The 16719-nt window shown below is 52.6% G+C and overlaps 2 protein-coding genes across 3 annotated transcripts in view; both read right to left on the reverse strand.

Moving 5' to 3' along the window:
* The window catches only part of PLVAP (plasmalemma vesicle associated protein), an 11751-nt gene extending 7432 nt beyond the window's left edge, over nt 1–4319 (reverse strand). Inside the window, exon 1 of one of the 2 annotated variants that reach the window (XM_049640186.1) lies at nt 3812–4319. In XM_049640186.1, coding sequence (XP_049496143.1) covers nt 3812–4177 — 366 coding nt within the window. In that variant the 5' untranslated portion in view covers nt 4178–4319. The remainder of the gene's footprint in view (nt 1–3811) is intronic. The other variant, XM_049640185.1, reaches the window with a different exon arrangement.
* Nucleotides 4320–10805: 6486 nt separating this feature from the next.
* CCDC194 (coiled-coil domain containing 194) lies at nt 10806–16250 on the reverse strand. Its single transcript, XM_049640187.1, has 4 exons — nt 15927–16250; nt 14752–14848; nt 14213–14345; nt 10806–13647 (listed from the first exon to the last, which is right to left on the reverse strand). The coding sequence occupies exons 1-4, from the start codon at nt 16248–16250 to the stop codon at nt 13497–13499; spliced, it is 705 nt and encodes a 234-aa protein (XP_049496144.1). The 3' UTR covers nt 10806–13496.
* Nucleotides 16251–16719: the final 469 nt, after the last annotated feature.

Below are 16719 nucleotides of genomic sequence, written 5' to 3' on the forward strand. Positions count from 1 at the left end.
CGTCCCTCGCTTGCACACTTTCTTTCTCTTTCTCTTCCTCTCTCTCTCAGAATAAACAAATAAACTTTAAAAAATAATAGAAAAAAGAAAACAAAAAAAGAAAATTAATACAGGTGTCAAAATCATTCATGGGGGAGAAAAGAGTCTTTTCAAAAATGGAGCCGGCACAGCTAGATCTCCCCATGTTAAGGAATGAATTTGGACCCCTACCTCACACCATATACAAAAATTAACTCAAAATGGCTCAATGACCCAAACATAAGACCTAAAGCTACAAAACTCTTTAGAAGAAGATGTACGTGTTAACTCCGCATGACCTTGGATTTGCCAATGGTTTCTTAGGTGGGACACCCAAAGCGCAAACAAAGAGAAAACAGGTAAATAGAACTCATCAAAATGCAAAACTTTTGTTTTTAGGAAAAGACCATCACATCGCTAAGTTGTATACCCGAGACCGACGTGACATTGTATGTCAATTATGCTCCAATTTAAAAAAGAGAAAGGGAAAAAAACAACCCTTCGACGGGAGGAAATATTTGCAAAGCGTGTATCTGATGAGAGGACCGGGTATCCCGAATGTATAAAAGTAAACTCTTGTGGATCAGTAATAAAAAGATAATTGACAAATGGGCAAAGCAACTGAAACATTTCTCCAAAGAAGATACACACGTGGTCAACAAGCGCATGAAAATATATTCACCATTATCACTCCTCAGGGAAAGGCAAATGAAAACCACGATGAGAGACCCCCTTACAGCCATGAGGATGGTTATAAATGAAATGGAAAACAAGAACGGGCAGTGACAAGCGTTGGTGAGGGTGTGGAGAAAGGAGAATTCTCAGACGGTACCGGTTGGAATATGTAAAAAAATGGGGCAGCGGCCTTGGAAAACAGCCCGGCAGTTCCTCAAAATGTTAAGCAGGGAATTGTCACGTGACCCAGCAATTCCACTCTTAGGTGTAGACCCAAGAGACACTGGCAAACATCCACACAAAAACCTCCACGTGCACGTTCACAGCAGTGCCTATCACGACCACCAAAAGGCAGAAACGACCCGTGTCCATCAACAGGTGAATGAACAAAACGTGGTCCATCCACAGAATGGAATGTTACTCAGCCACAAAAAGGAACGAGGCACTGACACGAAATGTCAGTTCTGGACAAAATGTCCAGAACAAGCAAATTCACAGAGACAGAAAGCAGATGAGTGGTTAACAGGGGCTGGGGGAGGAGGGGTGGGGGAGTGACTTATGGGGATGGGGTATCTTTCTGGGGTGATGAAAATGTTCCAAAATCAGTTGGGATGATCGCCCAGCTCTGTGAAGGTACTAAGAATTATTGAACTGTACACTTTAAAAAGACTTTTTAATGGTTAGTTATTTTTGAGAGAGAGAGAAAGAGACAGAGCGAGAGCGGGGGAGGGGCAGAAAGGGAGGGAGACACAGACTCCGAAGCAGGCTCCAGGCTCCGAGCTGTCAGCGCAGAGCCCGACGCGGGGCTCGAACTCGCAAACCCTGAGATCACGACCTGAGCTGAAGTCGGGTGCTTAACCGACTGAGCCACCCAGATGCCCCCGAACTGTACATTTTTAATGTGCGACTTGTAGAGCATAGGAATTATATCTCGATAAAGCTGTTTTTAAAGGAGGTTTTTACAACTTAACAAGGTGTGCTTTCCAAACTTGGGACCAGAATCCTCCGCAGAAATATAACAGGTAAAAATATAAAGAATGCAAGAAGTTTACCTTCCTGCCACCTCTTGTCCTATTCCTTTGGAAGCTGGCCCTATGCTAATGGGGATCAGAGAACAGAAACCTTAGTCACAGAAGAGGAAGATTTGCACGTTTCAGCAAAGTGAGTTGGATCCAAACACGAAACGAGAAAGAGGTTTTTCTCCAGTTGGAGGAAGCGATAAAAGGGGGTCCCGGGGTGCTGCTTCCAGACCCCATGTGCCAGGTGAGGGTCCCGTTGCCTTGACACGGACAGGACAGAGCAGACCCTACAAATATCATGGAGTTAGGGGTGCCTGGGTGGCTCAGTTGGTTTAGCGTCTGACTCTTGATTTCTACAGATCTTCCTCTTTTGCAGTTAAGATTTCTGAAAACAGAAGTCACTGGAGGTCCCAGAGCGATTTCTGCCTTGACCCCGATCCCATTAGCATAGGGCCAGCCTCCAAAGGAGCAAGGACAGGGAGGGGCGGAAAGCTCAGGCTGTGGGATGGAGCCTGTGTGGGCTGAATGTGGGACCTGCTTAAGATTGTCTCTCTCTTGGGGCGCCTGGGTGGCGCAGTCGGTTAAGCGTCCGACTTCAGCCAGGTCACGATCTCGCGGTCCGTGAGTTCGAACCCCGCGTCAGGCTCTGGGCTGATGGCTTGGAGCCTGGAGCCTGTTTCCGATTCTGTGTCTCCCTCTCTCTCTGCCCCTCCCCCGTTCATGCTCTGTCTCTCTCTCTGTCCCAAAAAAAAAAAACGTTGAAAAAAAAAAAAAAAAAAAAGATTGTCTCTCTCTCTCCCTCTCCCCCTACTCACATTCTCTCTAGATAAGATAAGATGAGGTGGGATAACATAAGATGGGATAAGAAAGAAAGAAAGAAAGAAAGAGAAAGAAAGAAAGAAAGGAAGAAAGAAAAAGAAAAGAAAGAAGGAGGGGAGATGAACACGTTTTTTAAAAATATATCAGTGAGTTAAATTCTCTTTTCTCTTCCGGGATCTCGGGGCCAGAAATGCAGTTGCACTGGAAGATAATTTAAGAAAAACCCTGTTTCTCAGCACGGCCAGGACCCAGAAACACCAACATCACATACCTGGGGCTGCCACGGTTGGGGGTGGGGGCAGAGATACTCCCCGGCATCAGGGCGCCCCTCCGGGGCGAGGAGCAGGCGACCTGAAACTAGGGAAACCCTAGGGTCCTTGGAGAAAACCCTAAACTGTTCCAGTCCAGAGGCATTTGTCAACACGAAGGGGATTAAAGAAAAACAACAACTGTGTTTTTCAAATTTAATCGTTGTAAAGATCCACATTCTTAGGCTTCTGATTTTCTATGACGGGGGAGTTCACATTCCGGGATGCGTGTGTCTAAAACCTTACGATCCCGACGGCTCCCAGACCGGATGGCGGTGCCGTCTTGGATGAAACGAGTGGGCCAATTCCCTGACTAGACGCCCACACGTGCCCCCCGGGGGACATTTCCCGGCATAAGGCAGAGCTGTTCGTACTTCTTAGTAGGAACCGAATGCTCTGAGTTTTTATCTAACTGGTTCTTATTTGTAGCTGGAACATTCCGAGCGCCTTGCGCGTATTAAGTCGTGGGCCCAGGGTTGCTGCCGCCAATTCAGCGAGGATGCCCAGTTAAACTTAAATTCCAGGGGCCGCCTGGGCGGCTCAGTCGGTTAAGGGTCCCACTTCGGCTCAGGTCACGATCTCGCGGTCCGTGAGTCCGAGCCCCGGGTCGGGCTCTGTGCCGACAGCTCGGAGCCCGGAGCCTGCCTCCGATTCTGTGTCTCCCTCTCTCTCTCTGCCCCTCCCCCGCTCATGCTCCGTCTCACTCTGTCTCTCAAAAATAAATAAACCTTAAAAAAAAAATTTTTTAACCTTAAATTCCAGAGGGAGAGCGAGCCCACTGTCTTAGTATAAGTGTGTCCCGAACCTCGTGTGGGATATACTCGTACTAACAAGCCCCCCGGGCTCCTCACGTGCAACACAGGGCCTGTGACGGTCTCTGGCGCGTGGGTGAGGACCCCGCAGCTCGGATGAGCGGCCGGGAACCTGCCCAGGGTCCCCGGGGTGCGTGTCCGGCCCGGCGGGCGGCCTTACCCGGTCAGCCTGGCACTGGCGGAAGCTGGCGTTGATCCGGTCCAGATCGCGGCGGGCGCTCCCCAGCAGCTGCATGACGGTGTCCCTGGTGCGGGAGGTGAGGTTGAGCTCCTTGGACAGGTTGGCCTGGGAGGCCGTGAGCCCCACGAGCTGGCTGTACAGGCCCTCGGCCCGGCGCTCGGTGGCCTGCAGGTTGGATTCCGTGCTCACGTGCACGTTGCCGTAGACCATGAAGAGGACGAGGCCCAGGATGATGAGGAACTGAATGAGCGACACGAAGAGGAAAAAGTAGCGCAGGTAGTACCAGCAGCCCCTCGGGCCGCCCCCCTCCCGGGAGTACGCGCCGTGCTCCGCCGCCAGCCCCATCGTGTGCAAGCGCCCGCTGCCCGCCCGGCGTGGCCTGCTCCCTCCGGGTGGCGGCCGCTGCCCCCTCTGCACCCTGCCACGGGGGGTGGCGGGAGTGTTTATATTACTCCTCTTAATACTTCCTCTGCCTGGCTCCTTCCTGGCCAGGAGGAAGTGGGGGCTGCGGGTTATCACGACACTCCCACCCTGGCTGTGAAGGGAGGGGCCGCGCCCCCCCCTCCCCCCCCCCCCCCGCTGGCCTCCTGCCGCCCCCGCCGGGGGGGGCCGCCGGCCGGGGGGGGGGGGGGGCTTCCTCGGCCGCTCTGAGCCTCGAGCCTTGGTCTCTCTCTCTCCACCTTGCCCTTGCCCCGGGCCCAGCGCCGTTCTCAGCGCTTGCCGCCCAGGATCTCAAGTCGTGGCCTCTGTCTCGTGCGGAGGAGGAAACTGAGGCACGGGGAGGTGAAGGGACCGTCTGGGGGTCTCACGCCGTTGGTGCACAGAGTCGGACTTACCTCCCCCACCCCGTGGGCTGGCTGCAGAGGTGTGTCTAAATCGGGAGCTGAGTCGGCTGGGGTGCTTGGCCCCCCGGGGCCAGGCGCACAGTAGGTACTCGTCACAGTAGTGCTTCCCCGGGCCGGGGAGGGGCTGACCCATGGATGGCAATGGCCCAGGCTCCCCAAGCTGTCAGCCCACCCGACGCCCCGGCTCCCATAGGTGCTTCATAAGCGCTGGGAGCAGCAGCATAAGCCGCAGTGAACTTGGAGCTGGGAGGGAAGGCTCGGCCCAAGCGAGCTCAAGTGAGGGGCTTCTCCGGCCCCTTCTCAGTCTCTGCCTCTGTGAGACGGGGTATGGGTGGTGTCCCCGGTCACCGGGCCGGAGAGGGGGCGCGGCCGTAAGACAGGGTTTGCCATTGTTATTATTACTATCCTTTCGTGCTGGGAGCGTTATTTCGGGGCTCTGGGAGACGGTGAAGGGGCAGTGCCAGATAGGTGGGCATTGAACTTCACTGTGGGTCATCTCCAGGTGGGAATTCGGGGACCAAGAGCAAAGGATTCTGGGTGCGTCCTCCCATCCATTCCCCCAGAACCAAGAGCTCCATGCTGGATGAGGCGTTAGCCTCAGGCTTGGCCCTGAGGGACCCTGAGTCTTAGGGAGACGGTGTGGGACACGGCCCCCTGGCTCCATGGGGTCAAGGCTGGTAGGAGGGAGGGATGGAGGGGGGCGGGCAAGGGGCAGGCAGGTGGCAAGAAGGCTGGACCACAACACAATCGCTGTATACTGCCCGCGTGCATGAGGCGTGGTGGCGGGGAGAGGGCGTGGGGGGGGGGGGAAGGACCCATCCCCCCATCCCCCCATCGGCCAGGGCAACGGAGTTGGGGGTAGTTGACGGCGGGGAGGGGGTCCTCCAGGGTGGTGTTCGTCACAGAGGCAGAAGCTGGGTTGGGACAGAGGAAGTTCCCAGGGGGAGGCAGGAAACCCCTGTCTGACCTTTGGCCTTTGCAGCTACCCGGTGATTCCTGATTCCGGACCCTTCCCAGCGGCGAGTGGGGGGAGGAGGGTTGGGGGCTGCAAGTGGTGCCCAACCAGCTATTTCTCTGGGTTGGCCGGGCCCACCCGAGTCCCCTGGAACAGGGTGGGAGGCCGCGTAGGCAGAGTGGACCCGCGGCTTCCATTTAGGGCTCTGGGGTTCGGGTCTGGCTGTGCCCCCTACTGCTGCGTGACCTCAGACAAGTGACTTTCCTTCCTTCAGCCTCAGTTTCCTCTTGTCTAAAGCGGAGGCGACGCAGCCAGGTGTGGAAACACCTGTCACGGCGCCTGGCACACGTTCAACCTTAATAAGTGGTGGTACTTTTTTTTTAAGGCCACAGAGGCTGGGTCTTGTGTCACCTCTGATGCGGAGAAACTGATATGCGGGGGAGGGGCGCTGCCTCCAAGTATAGGTGCTCGGGACCTGTGAGAGCACTGGGGGACAAAGGGCAGGACAGGGGTCCGGCCCGGCCCGGGGAATGTGGGTCCAGTGGGAGATGCTCAGACACCGGGGGGGGGGGGGGGCGCCGTGGCGGGGCCAACATCAGCAGGTGTGACAGTCTCCGTAGGTACTTGAGATCCTGGCTGCTCTTCATGATATATTGAGCCTGACATCTATTGTCAAGGAAAAAGAAGGCAAACCATAAATTCCCAGAAAATTAAAAAGCCACCGTAGAGGGGCGCCTGGGTGGCCCCGTCGGTTAAGTGTCCGACTCTTGATTTCGGCTCAGGTCGTGATCTCACGGTTCATGCGTTCGGACTCCAAATCGGGCTCCACGCTGACAATGAGGAGCCTGCTTGGGATTCTCTGTCTCCCTCTGTGTCTGCCCCTTCCTCCCTCTCTTTCTCAAAAATAAATACATAAAGAAACATTAAAACAATTTTTAAGAAAAAGCCACCCTAGACCCAGTGGTACAGTTTTGAGTGTCACGGTATAAGAAACAGAGTTTTATTTTTATTTTTTTTAATGTTTTATTCATTTATTTTGAGACAGTGAGAGAGACAGAGAGAGAGAACAGAGGAGGAGGGGAAGAGAGAGAAGGAGAGAGAGAATGTCAAGAGTGCTGGACGCGGGGCTTGACCTCACAAGCTGTGAGATGACGACACAGGCCCAAATCAAGAGTTGGACACTTAACTTTTTTTTTTTTTAATTAAAAAAAATTTTTTTTTTTAACGTTTTATTTATTTTTGAGACAGAGAGAGACAGAGCATGAACGGGGGAGGGTCAGAGAGGGAGACACAGAATCTGAAGCAGGCTCCAGGCTCTGAGCCATCAGCCCAGAGCCCGACTCGGGGCTTGAACTCACGGACCGCGAGATCATGACCTGAGCCGAAGTTGGACGCTCAACCGGCTGAGCCACCCAGGCGCCCCATACACTTAACTTTTTTTAATGTTTCATTTATATTTGAGAGAGAGACAGAGCACAAGCAGGGGAGGGGCAGAGAGAGAGGGAGGCACAGAATCGGAAGCAGGCTCCAGGCTCCGAGCTGTCCACACAGAGCCCGACTCGGGGCCTGAACTCACAGACCGCGAGATCACAACCTGAGCTGAAGTTGGACGCTTAACCGACTGAGCCACCCAGGTGCCCTGACCTGGAACAGAGTTTTAAATAGACATACTAACGTCGTTTGTATCAAGCTCAAAAACAACGTTCTGTTTCTTTTTGGTAATTTGAGCTCACATCTTTGATTTTGCAATATTTCTTTTTCAAATAATTTGTTCTATTACCTAGATTTTTTTTTTTTTAATGGAGAAAGTACAGATGAAACTTCCTCTTGTTGCTCAACATAATATCTTCCAGATTAGTTGATTCCTTTTGCCTGATGCTTAGGTTTTCACCACATACGTTACCACAGTAATTATCAATGGGCATTTAGACTGTTTCTAAATTATTTGCTTCTGTGAACAAAGTAAGATTTAATATCAGATCCCCCCCCAAATGAAACTGCTGGGACCCAGAGCAGTCACATCTTCTATTTTGACAGCTTGTCACCAGTTTGTCCTCCAAAGGTTGTTTCCATTGACATGTCTGCCAGCAGTGGCTAAAATCTCCAAAAACAGTCTTTCTGGACACATTTTGCACGTGTCCCTGGCCAGAAAATCCCAGAGGGAGGAAGCGAGTGACGGATCCTTCGATTCACAAGAGGTCAAATGCATCGGTCCTGATGTGAGCGTTCGGTTTTTTCCCGAAAACAATTTGTCATGTTCACAGGAAATTTTGCCCATGAACCCTTCTGAATTCCCCTGGGAGGGTCATCACGAAATCAGGCTTTGATTTTCAATGTGTTGTTGTTGTTGTTGTTGTTGTTGTTGTCTAAATTAAAAGCAATCCATTTGGTTTTATTTGTGGGTTTGGGCAGAGAAGGGAAGTCAACTTTGTGTCACTATGTGAAACTGACACTGACGTTCTCAAGAAGATGCAAGATTTTTAAAAACTCTCACAGAACTTCAGGAAGGTCCTTAAGAAAGTAATATTTCTTGGAGTGCCGGGGTGGCTCAGTCAGTTAAGCGTCCGACTTCGGCTCAGGTCATGATCTTGCGGTCTGTGAGTTTGAGCCCCATGTTGGGCTCTGTGCTGACAGCTCAGAGCCCGGAGCTTGCTTCAGATTCTGTGTCTCCCTCTCTCTCTGCACCCCCACCCCCTCGTGCTCTCTCTCTCTCTCTCTCTCTTAAAAATAAATAAACACCTGGGGCGCCTGGATGGCTCAGTCAGTTAAGCGTCTGACTTTAGCTCAGGTCATGATCTCATGGTTTGTGAGTTCAAGTCCCACATCAGGCTGTGTGCTGACAGCTCAGAGCCCGGAGCCTGCTTCGGATTCTCTGTCTCCCTCTCTGTCTGTTCCTCCCCTGCTCATGCTCTCTTTCTCTCTCTCTCTCAAAAATAAATAAATATTAAAAAAAATAAAATAAAAAATAAAACCTTAAAATAAAATAGAACAAAACAACCTTTAAAAAATAAACATTTAGGGGCGCCTGGGTGGCGCAGTCGGTTAAGCGTCCGACTTCAGCCAGGTCACGATCTCGCGGTCCGTGAGTTCGAGCCCCGCGTCAGGCTCTGGGCTGATGGCTCGGAGCCTGGAGCCTGTTTCCGATTCTGTGTCTCCCTCTCTCTCTGCCCCTCCCCCGTTCATGCTCTGTCTCTCTCTGTCCCAAAAATAAATAAAAAACGTTGAAAACAAAATTAAAAAAAAAAATAAACATTTAAAAAAAAAGAAAGTAATATTTCTAGTGAAGAACGATTTCGGTGAAATCCAAAAAACCCTCCACTTTTACTATCGGTGTGTTTGGTTAAATTCAAATGAAAATTAAGTTTTGTGCTTTTGGAGGTGACCGAGGAGGAGCCCCGTCCCCTCTGGGCCTCCCTGTTACTGGCTGATAAAAGGCACCCCACTTTCTTACCTGGGTCTGGGGGGTTGACCGAGTCAGGCTGCTGCTGTCCCAGCCTACTTCTCCTGCAGCCGCTCCGAGGTTTCCCATTTCTGTCCCCTCCTACTGTCACCGCAGCCACAGGAGGGGGGCTCCAGGGATGGGAAGCCAGGGCAGGGACCTAGGAGGGGGTGATGGTGATAGGGGCGGGGACAGATAAAGAGAGACAGAGACTCAGAGGGGCGCCTGGGTGGCTCAGTTGGTTAAACGTCCGACTCCAGCTTAGGTCAGGATCTCAAGGTTTGTGAGTTCGAGCCCCACATCGGGCTCTCTGCTGTCAGTGCAAAGCCCACTTCGGATCCTCTGTCCCCCTCTGCCTCTCCCCTGCTGTCTCTCTCCCTCTCTCAAAAATAAATAAACATTTAAAAAAGAGAGAGAAAGAGACAGACAGAGAGAGAGAGACTTGGAGACAGAGAGACGGAGACTTGGAGGGATAATTAGAGAGTGGGAAGCAGCACAGAGCAAAGGCAGGTCAAAGACTGGCCCCGTGAGGTGGGAACAGATGGGGGTCCAGGAGGCAGGTCCCACCAAGGAGCGCTATTTACTTCCCTGGGCAGCTGAGGGATCCTCAGCACAAGGAGGGGCGGGGGGCTGGCTTGTTCTCCCCAGGTCACCCTCAAACCTCACCTACACCCTGGAGGTTCAAAGCCCTTGCTCAGTCTGTGTCCTCTCTTTCTTCCCAATTCTTTCTGACACCAGATCTAACTGCCATTCCTGCTCACACACCTGCCTTGGCTCCCTATTTCCCTCCCTCCCCGAAACTGATTTTCAGGGGTCTGGTGGTATGGCCAAGATGAAGACCACAGAGTAAGTTGGTAATAATGATGTTTTATGCCCCATTTACACCCCTGAGCCCAGCCCTTTTACCCTTGGATCCCACAGCGACCCAGTGAAGGGGTCTTAAGTCAGACAAAGCAAGATCAGTCTCCTGGTCTCCAGCTCTGCTTGACTCCAGAAGAAGCCACTTCCTGCTCACTTCCGGATTGACGCCAGAGTTGGGGGTGGGGTGAGGGCAGCTTTCAGAACCACCCTTAACCTCTCCTGCTGAAGCCTTCAAGGGCAGCAATCGGGTGAGCAAGTTGGGGCGACCCCTGGTGGCTGTCAGCAGAACTAAGCGATTAGACCTTCCTCCCCTCAGCCGCACTTCCTCCTTGGGAGTTGACCCTCCAATTCCCCCTCCACGTGGGCCCCTCCCAGGTAAAGGCCCAGATCCGGTACCTCTAAACCCCAGGGTGGTAGTGGGGGTAATGAGCAGGGCTGGATGAGGTGGGGGAAAGAGTTCCGAGGGCTTCTACGCCCTCAATTACCAGCCTCTTAGGAATTTTTTAAAACAAATTTTAATCATTTTAAATGTCATACAGGTGCATGGTTTTCAAAATGCAAACTTTACAGGGGGCGCCTGGGTGGCTCAGTCGGTTAGGCGTCCGACTTCGGCTCAGGTCATGATCATCTCACGGTTCGTGGGTTCGAGCCCCGCATCGGGCTCTGTGCTGAGCCTGGAGCCTGTTTCAGATTCTGTGTCTCCCTCTCTCTCTGCCCCCACCCCCCCGTCTCCCTCTGTCTCAAAAATAAAAATAAACATTAAAAAAATTTTTTAAATGCAAACTTTACAAAAGGGCATACAGAGAAACAAGAGACTGTCCCCCCCACCCCCCAGCCCTCCACCCCAGCCCAGCCCCCTGGCCCCCTCTCTCATAACTCTCAGCAGGTACTACCTGCCCCAAAGTCGGTGACCAGTGTTTCCTTCAGAGTTATTTGGGTAAAATTCTCTTCGTCCCTGCATTTTGAAAAATGCACACCAATTATCACTCTCCTGCTTTTTACATTAATGTATCTCGGAGGAGATTTGCTTTGTCACCTTAAAGAGTGCATAGTATTCCACTCTATGGATGGATGGACACTCATTTATAACAGTCACCAGCCGGAAGACATTGAGGTTGTTTCCAATTTTTAACAATGACCAAGAATGTGACAAGAAATGTCCTCGTCCCCCCCCCGCCCCCTTAGTCTCTTTTTAAAAAGTAAACCTTTTCTTTTGGAATAATTTTAGATTTACAGAACAGTTGCAGAGATAGTACAGAGCCCCTGAACAGCCGTCACTGAACTTCTTCCATGGCCAAGTTCTTTGACACCATGGCATCCAAATTTTATTTGTCCAAACTAAGAAATTAACTCTAGTGCATTAAAATGATTATACTCAAGACTTTATTTGACCTTCTCACTAAGTGTTTTTCTGTGCCAGGATCCAACCCAGGGTTCTGCATTGTATTTTGTCCATCAATCTAATTTATTTATTTATTTATTTATTTATTTATTTATTTATTTATAAGTAGGCTCTGCACCCAACCTGGGGCTTGAACTCATGACCTGTAGATCAGGAGTGTGGTCTACAGACCGAGCCAGCCAGGTGCCCCTGGTCCATAATTTTGTACCCATGTAAATAGGGTTGTAGAAAAATTTCTAGAAGGGGAATTGATGGGTCAAAGGATGTATACACTTTTACTTTTGAAAGGTTCTAGAAGATTGCCCTTCCAAGTGGTTGTACCACCGGGCTCTCTCCCTAGCACCACGTGGGATTACTTGCTTCTCCACAGCAGTGCCAGCACATGGTACTTTGCGATTTGCTCGTTTTCATTTTTGCCAGACTAATGGGTAGAAAGTGGTACCACCTTGTCATTTCAATTTGCAATTCTTTTCTAGGAAAGAGGTTGGTCGCTTTTTTTTTTTTTTTTTGCATATTTCTATGAAATGACTGTCTGTATTCTTTGCCCATTTTTCTACTGAGCTGTTTTTTGAAAAATTAATTGATAAGAGCTCTTTACACAAGAAGGAAATTAGTTTATTCCTGGAGATAAATAACTATATGAAATAGATCTAAGAAAGTTTCAGTTAGTTCTCTTGGGTTTTCTCTATATAAAACCACACTGCCAGCAGGTAAAATTATGTTAAGTTGCTTCCAAGGCTTTCCTGCCTGAAATGCCAACCTGAAACTAATCTTACAGAAACGTCACAGAAGCCCAAATTAGGACACCAGAAAATGACTGCCTCGGGCCTTTAAAAAACGCCGACGTCATAAAAGGCAAAGACATACTGAGAAATGTTCCAGATTAAAAGAGCTAGAAGACCTGACAAATACAACGTGTGAGCCAGGATATTCTTTTGTTATAAAGGACATTATGAGAACAGTTGGCAAAGTCTGATTAAAGTCTGTAGATTAGATAATAGTGTTTTATCAATGTCCATTTCCTGATGTTCATCATTGTACTGTGATTATGTGGGAGAATGTCCTTGTTTTTAGGAAATGCATACTCAACTGTTATGGGTAATGAGACATCATTTCTGTGTGTTTTTCAGAAGAGGTTCAGAGAGAGGAAGAAGAATAAAGCAAAGGTGGCAACTAATGTTTGTGGAATCTGGATAAAGAATATCCAGGAATTCTTTGTACTAATCCTCCAGTTTTTCTGTAAGTCTGAAGGTATGTCGAATATAAGGTAAAAGACAAAATTAATGTGAAATTGAGCCATATGGAATTGTTGGTATTTCTATTATTTTTGACCTATGTAAACAGGGCTTACCTACGATCCAAACTGTAATTTCCCTACCACTCTTCTATCCATACCTCTTCTTTCTTTTTCTTCTCTAAGTGCGTTGGCTAGTACCTCCAGAACAATATTAAATACTCCACAGTGGTCATCCTCACGTTCGCCCTCATTTTGAGGCCTTTTCAGAACTTTTCTCGTTTGATCCATCACCATGGTAAATCTTTTTAGCAGACTTCTGAATATTGAGCCATCCCTGCGTCTCAGGTATAAGGCCCCTTCGTTGTGATGTATTTTAAAAATGTGGTACTTAATTCTCTTTTGCTAAAATTCCATTTGGGACTTCTGTACCCTCCTCATAGCTAGAGGGGTCTGTAGTTTTCCCATTGTGCCATCTTGGTCGGTCTGTGTTGTCAGGGATAGGCTGGTTCGCCAAACATGATTCTAATCACTCGATACACAGACAAGGTAAACTGAGGCCCAGAGAGGAGAAGTGACCCTTCCAGGTCACTCCTGAGCCAGGGCTGGACCCTAACTCTTCATGCCTGTGGGATGAAGCAACACTGTCATCAGAAGGCACTGAAGTCCCAAATCAGCACTATCTCATTGGGTCATCGAATGGGCCTCAGTTTCCCCATCTGTAAAAAAAGCATTAGTTGGTTGGGGAGAGAGAGTCGAGTCTCCTTTCTGTAGATTCCGTTCAGAGTGGCTCCTGGGTCCAAAGCTGAGCGTTGATGGCTGTCGACTGGGCATCTCATCCAGCGTGGACACCTCTATATGGGTCCCAGCAGGGCCGCCACATTGTGTGCCCTCCTGGCCTCGGGCCCTCATCCTGCTAGGGGCCGACTCACCCTCGAGCGCGCCGCGCCGGCCGCCGGCAGCCCCCCGAAGTTCTTGGGCGAGAACGTGAGCGGGGGCTGGGTCGCGGTCGGGACCCGGAGCGGGATCGGGGGTGCGGCACTCTGCGCTGGGGGCCCATCTCGGCTTCCAGGGCTTTACTGACAGGAAGTGGGGAGGGTCCATCAGCACCTGGATCCCCGCCCCCGAGACCCTCCCCCCAGTACTCTTCCATCTTTCCTGAGAACCCCACTCCCAAGAGATCCCCAGCTCCCCTAACCTTTCTCCACCCTCAGCCATTCCTGGGACCCCTCCCCAGGGCCTCCCATCCCCTTTTCCAGGAGCTCAGCCTCCAGAACCCCCCTCCTCTCCCTCGGTACTTCCTTTTACTCGCGTCCTTCTCTTCCGCTCCTCGCCCTTCCTCTATGCGCGCCAGACCCCAGGGACTCATGCCTCCGGAGTGCCGGCCCCAGCCTGGGGAGTCCAGCCCCCACACAGCCTACATCCTTGACCACCCCTAGGTTCCAACTCCAGGATCCCGTCTTTGACCTTCTTGTCACGCAACACCCCAAGGCCCCGCCCACACGGCCAGGCTGCTGCTCCATCCCCGGGGACCCTTCCCCTCCTTCCCCACCAGGCGACGCTGGGCCGAAAGAACGAAGTCTTGCGCAGCCTTTGGCCACGCGCCGCGCCCGTCCACCGCCCCCGGCCCCGCCCTTCACTCACGCGCGTTCGCGCAGCGCCGCCTCCCGGGCCGCGCAAGCTTCGCCCTCGGCCTCGGCCGCGCGTGCGCGCTGCTGTGCCTCGTCCAGCCGCCGCGCAGACTCCGTGGCCGCCGCCTCCCAGCGCGCCAGCGCTTCTGCGGGTCCAGGGAGCCGGGTCAGGTCCGAGACCTCGCTCCCGCCCGCCTAACGCCGGCGTTGGGAGTTTTTTACAGTCTGCATACTATTTGCAGCTTTGCCTTATTTGAATTAAGTGTGTGCGCTGCTTGCATGACCTTTACGTGTCATTTGCAGAGCTTTTCATAGGCTTGTGTTGCTTTTGGGAGTCGTGTAAGTGGCGTTTGCGTATTTGGTTGCATTTGCGTTGTGTTTCTGACATTTGCGTGGCCTTTGTGAGTGTGACGTGCGTTTCCCTCGTAAGTTTTCGCGTTTATTTGCATGTCGTTTACATTACGTTTGCACTTGTGCATGTCATCTGCATAACTAGGAACCTTTAGGCCCCTCCCCCCCTTAGCCCTGGCCACCGCTTGCGCCCCAACACACCTGTGAGCGCCCCGTTCTCAGCCCCCATCTGGGTCCCCTGTGCCTTCGCCTCCTCGATCTCAGTCTTCAGGGTCATCAGTTGGGTCTGAAGCCGACTCTGGGGAGTGGAGAGGAAGTAAGGAGGGGCGGGGTGCCAGGAGAGAAGTGAAGTCTCCCCTCTTTCTGGGGAGGACTGAACTGACCCTGGTGACTCCGTTCCCTGACATTACTTGCAATGCCCTTTGGGTCTCCTGTGGTTGTAAAACAGAAGTGGCCTGGGGTTCCGAGTGGTGACTGCTGCTCTGCCCGGGGCCCACCGCTCCCCCCCGCCCCACCTGAAGCCACCGAATGTGGAAACCGGTTAGCTCTGCGGTCCCAGTCCCAGCTGCATCTAGGCTCCCTGTGATTTCAAACCAACACAAGCCAATCCGGTGGTTGACAATGACTGGGTTTCTGGAGTATGCTTCCTCACCTCTGTGAGACGTTCTTCGAAACAACTGGCCTGGCCTCCTCAGAACATCTTCCACTGAGGGGCAGAGCCAGAATTTGAACCGAGAGCAGGCTGCGCTTGACCTCGGCGGCTTGGGGCCCTTCCCTCAGGCAGGCAGGTAAAGGGTGGAGGTCTGTTTTGATTTCTAAAACTCACACTGCCCAGCCCCTGCTGGGCCTGGTACCCAGAGATCCACAGTAGCAAATGAAAGATCGGGACTTTGAGAATGGTTCTTTTGCAAGGCCCAGGGCTGGGAAGGGTTAAGAAAGAGTTTGTGAAGGGGTGGCTGGAGGAAAAGGGAGGACCTGGCCAGTACCTCCCCCAAGAGGCCAACTTTAGCCTCCTAATTACAGGTGACATGAATGTCCCTCTCTGGAAATAGGGCTGCTGGACACTGGCTGGGGGAGGTTGAGTGGGCACCCAGGGGGAGGGTTAGCACAGGGTCTCCCCAGGTGGACTCAGGGGTCTGGGGCTTCTAGCCACCACCATTTACTAGGCAAATGGCAGAGAATCATGGGGCCTCCTTGGTCAGCAGGGAGACTTAAGGGGGAACCAGTAGGATTTGGAAGGGGTGACGGTGCCACTCTCGGTTGAAGAATTAGGGAGACGAATGCATGGGGTGGGGGTGGAGGGCAACCCTGGGGTTGTGTGTGCAGGCCCTCTCCCCCGATTCTGGATTCCCCAGTCTCCCACCCTGCCCGCCTACCTGGCGGCCCTCACAGGCCCTTAGTGCCTCCTCCAGCTCCCGACGGACACGGTTGGCCTGGTTCAGCTGTCTGGCCAGGGCCTCCTGGCGTTGGGTAGCCTCTGCCAGCTGGCGCCGCAGCTCCTCGACCTCTGGCGCCGGGTCCCTGGGGGGCGCCGTGGCGTTGGCACCTGCCTCCGGGCAGCGAGGTCCCCGGGAGGCCGAGGAGGCCAGGTTCCAGGCCAGCAGGGCCCCGCCGGCTGCCGCGGCCGCCAGGAACACCGCAGCCCCGCACAGGGCTAGCACCCGCCAGGCGCGTCCCGGCTCTGGGCCCAGCTCGGCCATGCCTCCGTCCACAGCTCTGGCCCCAGACAGCCACGAGCATTTAATTGGCACCTTGGGGCGCCAGGGACACCCACGGCTCCGCCCTGCCCGGCCGTGGCTTCCCGAGTGCGTTGGGAGGGGCTGGACCCCTGCCAGGGGCCAGCCTAGGCTACCCGTGCGCCCAGGACCGGACTGGGGGTCCTGGGTTCCAGTTCTGCCTCTGCATCGCATGTGCCCAGCACAGCACGTGCTGTCCTCTCATCCTCAGTCTCCCCCACTGAAGTGGGGGTGCTCTGGCTCCTGCCCCATCGGGCTTAGTGGAAACCATGAGAGCCCATCCTCACAAAGCACCCATTTGCATGCGGGGCCCACGGCAAGGGTTTTTTCGTGGAAAAACTGAGGCTGAAAGACGCGAGGCTACACGACCGACGGAGGTCTGCCTGGCTCAAGTTGCCACACTTTCTGGGACTGGCTGCGAGGGCCAGAGAGG

This window comes from Panthera uncia, chromosome A2 (genome assembly GCF_023721935.1).
Source record: "Panthera uncia isolate 11264 chromosome A2, Puncia_PCG_1.0, whole genome shotgun sequence".
Lineage (NCBI taxonomy): Eukaryota > Metazoa > Chordata > Mammalia > Carnivora > Felidae > Panthera > Panthera uncia.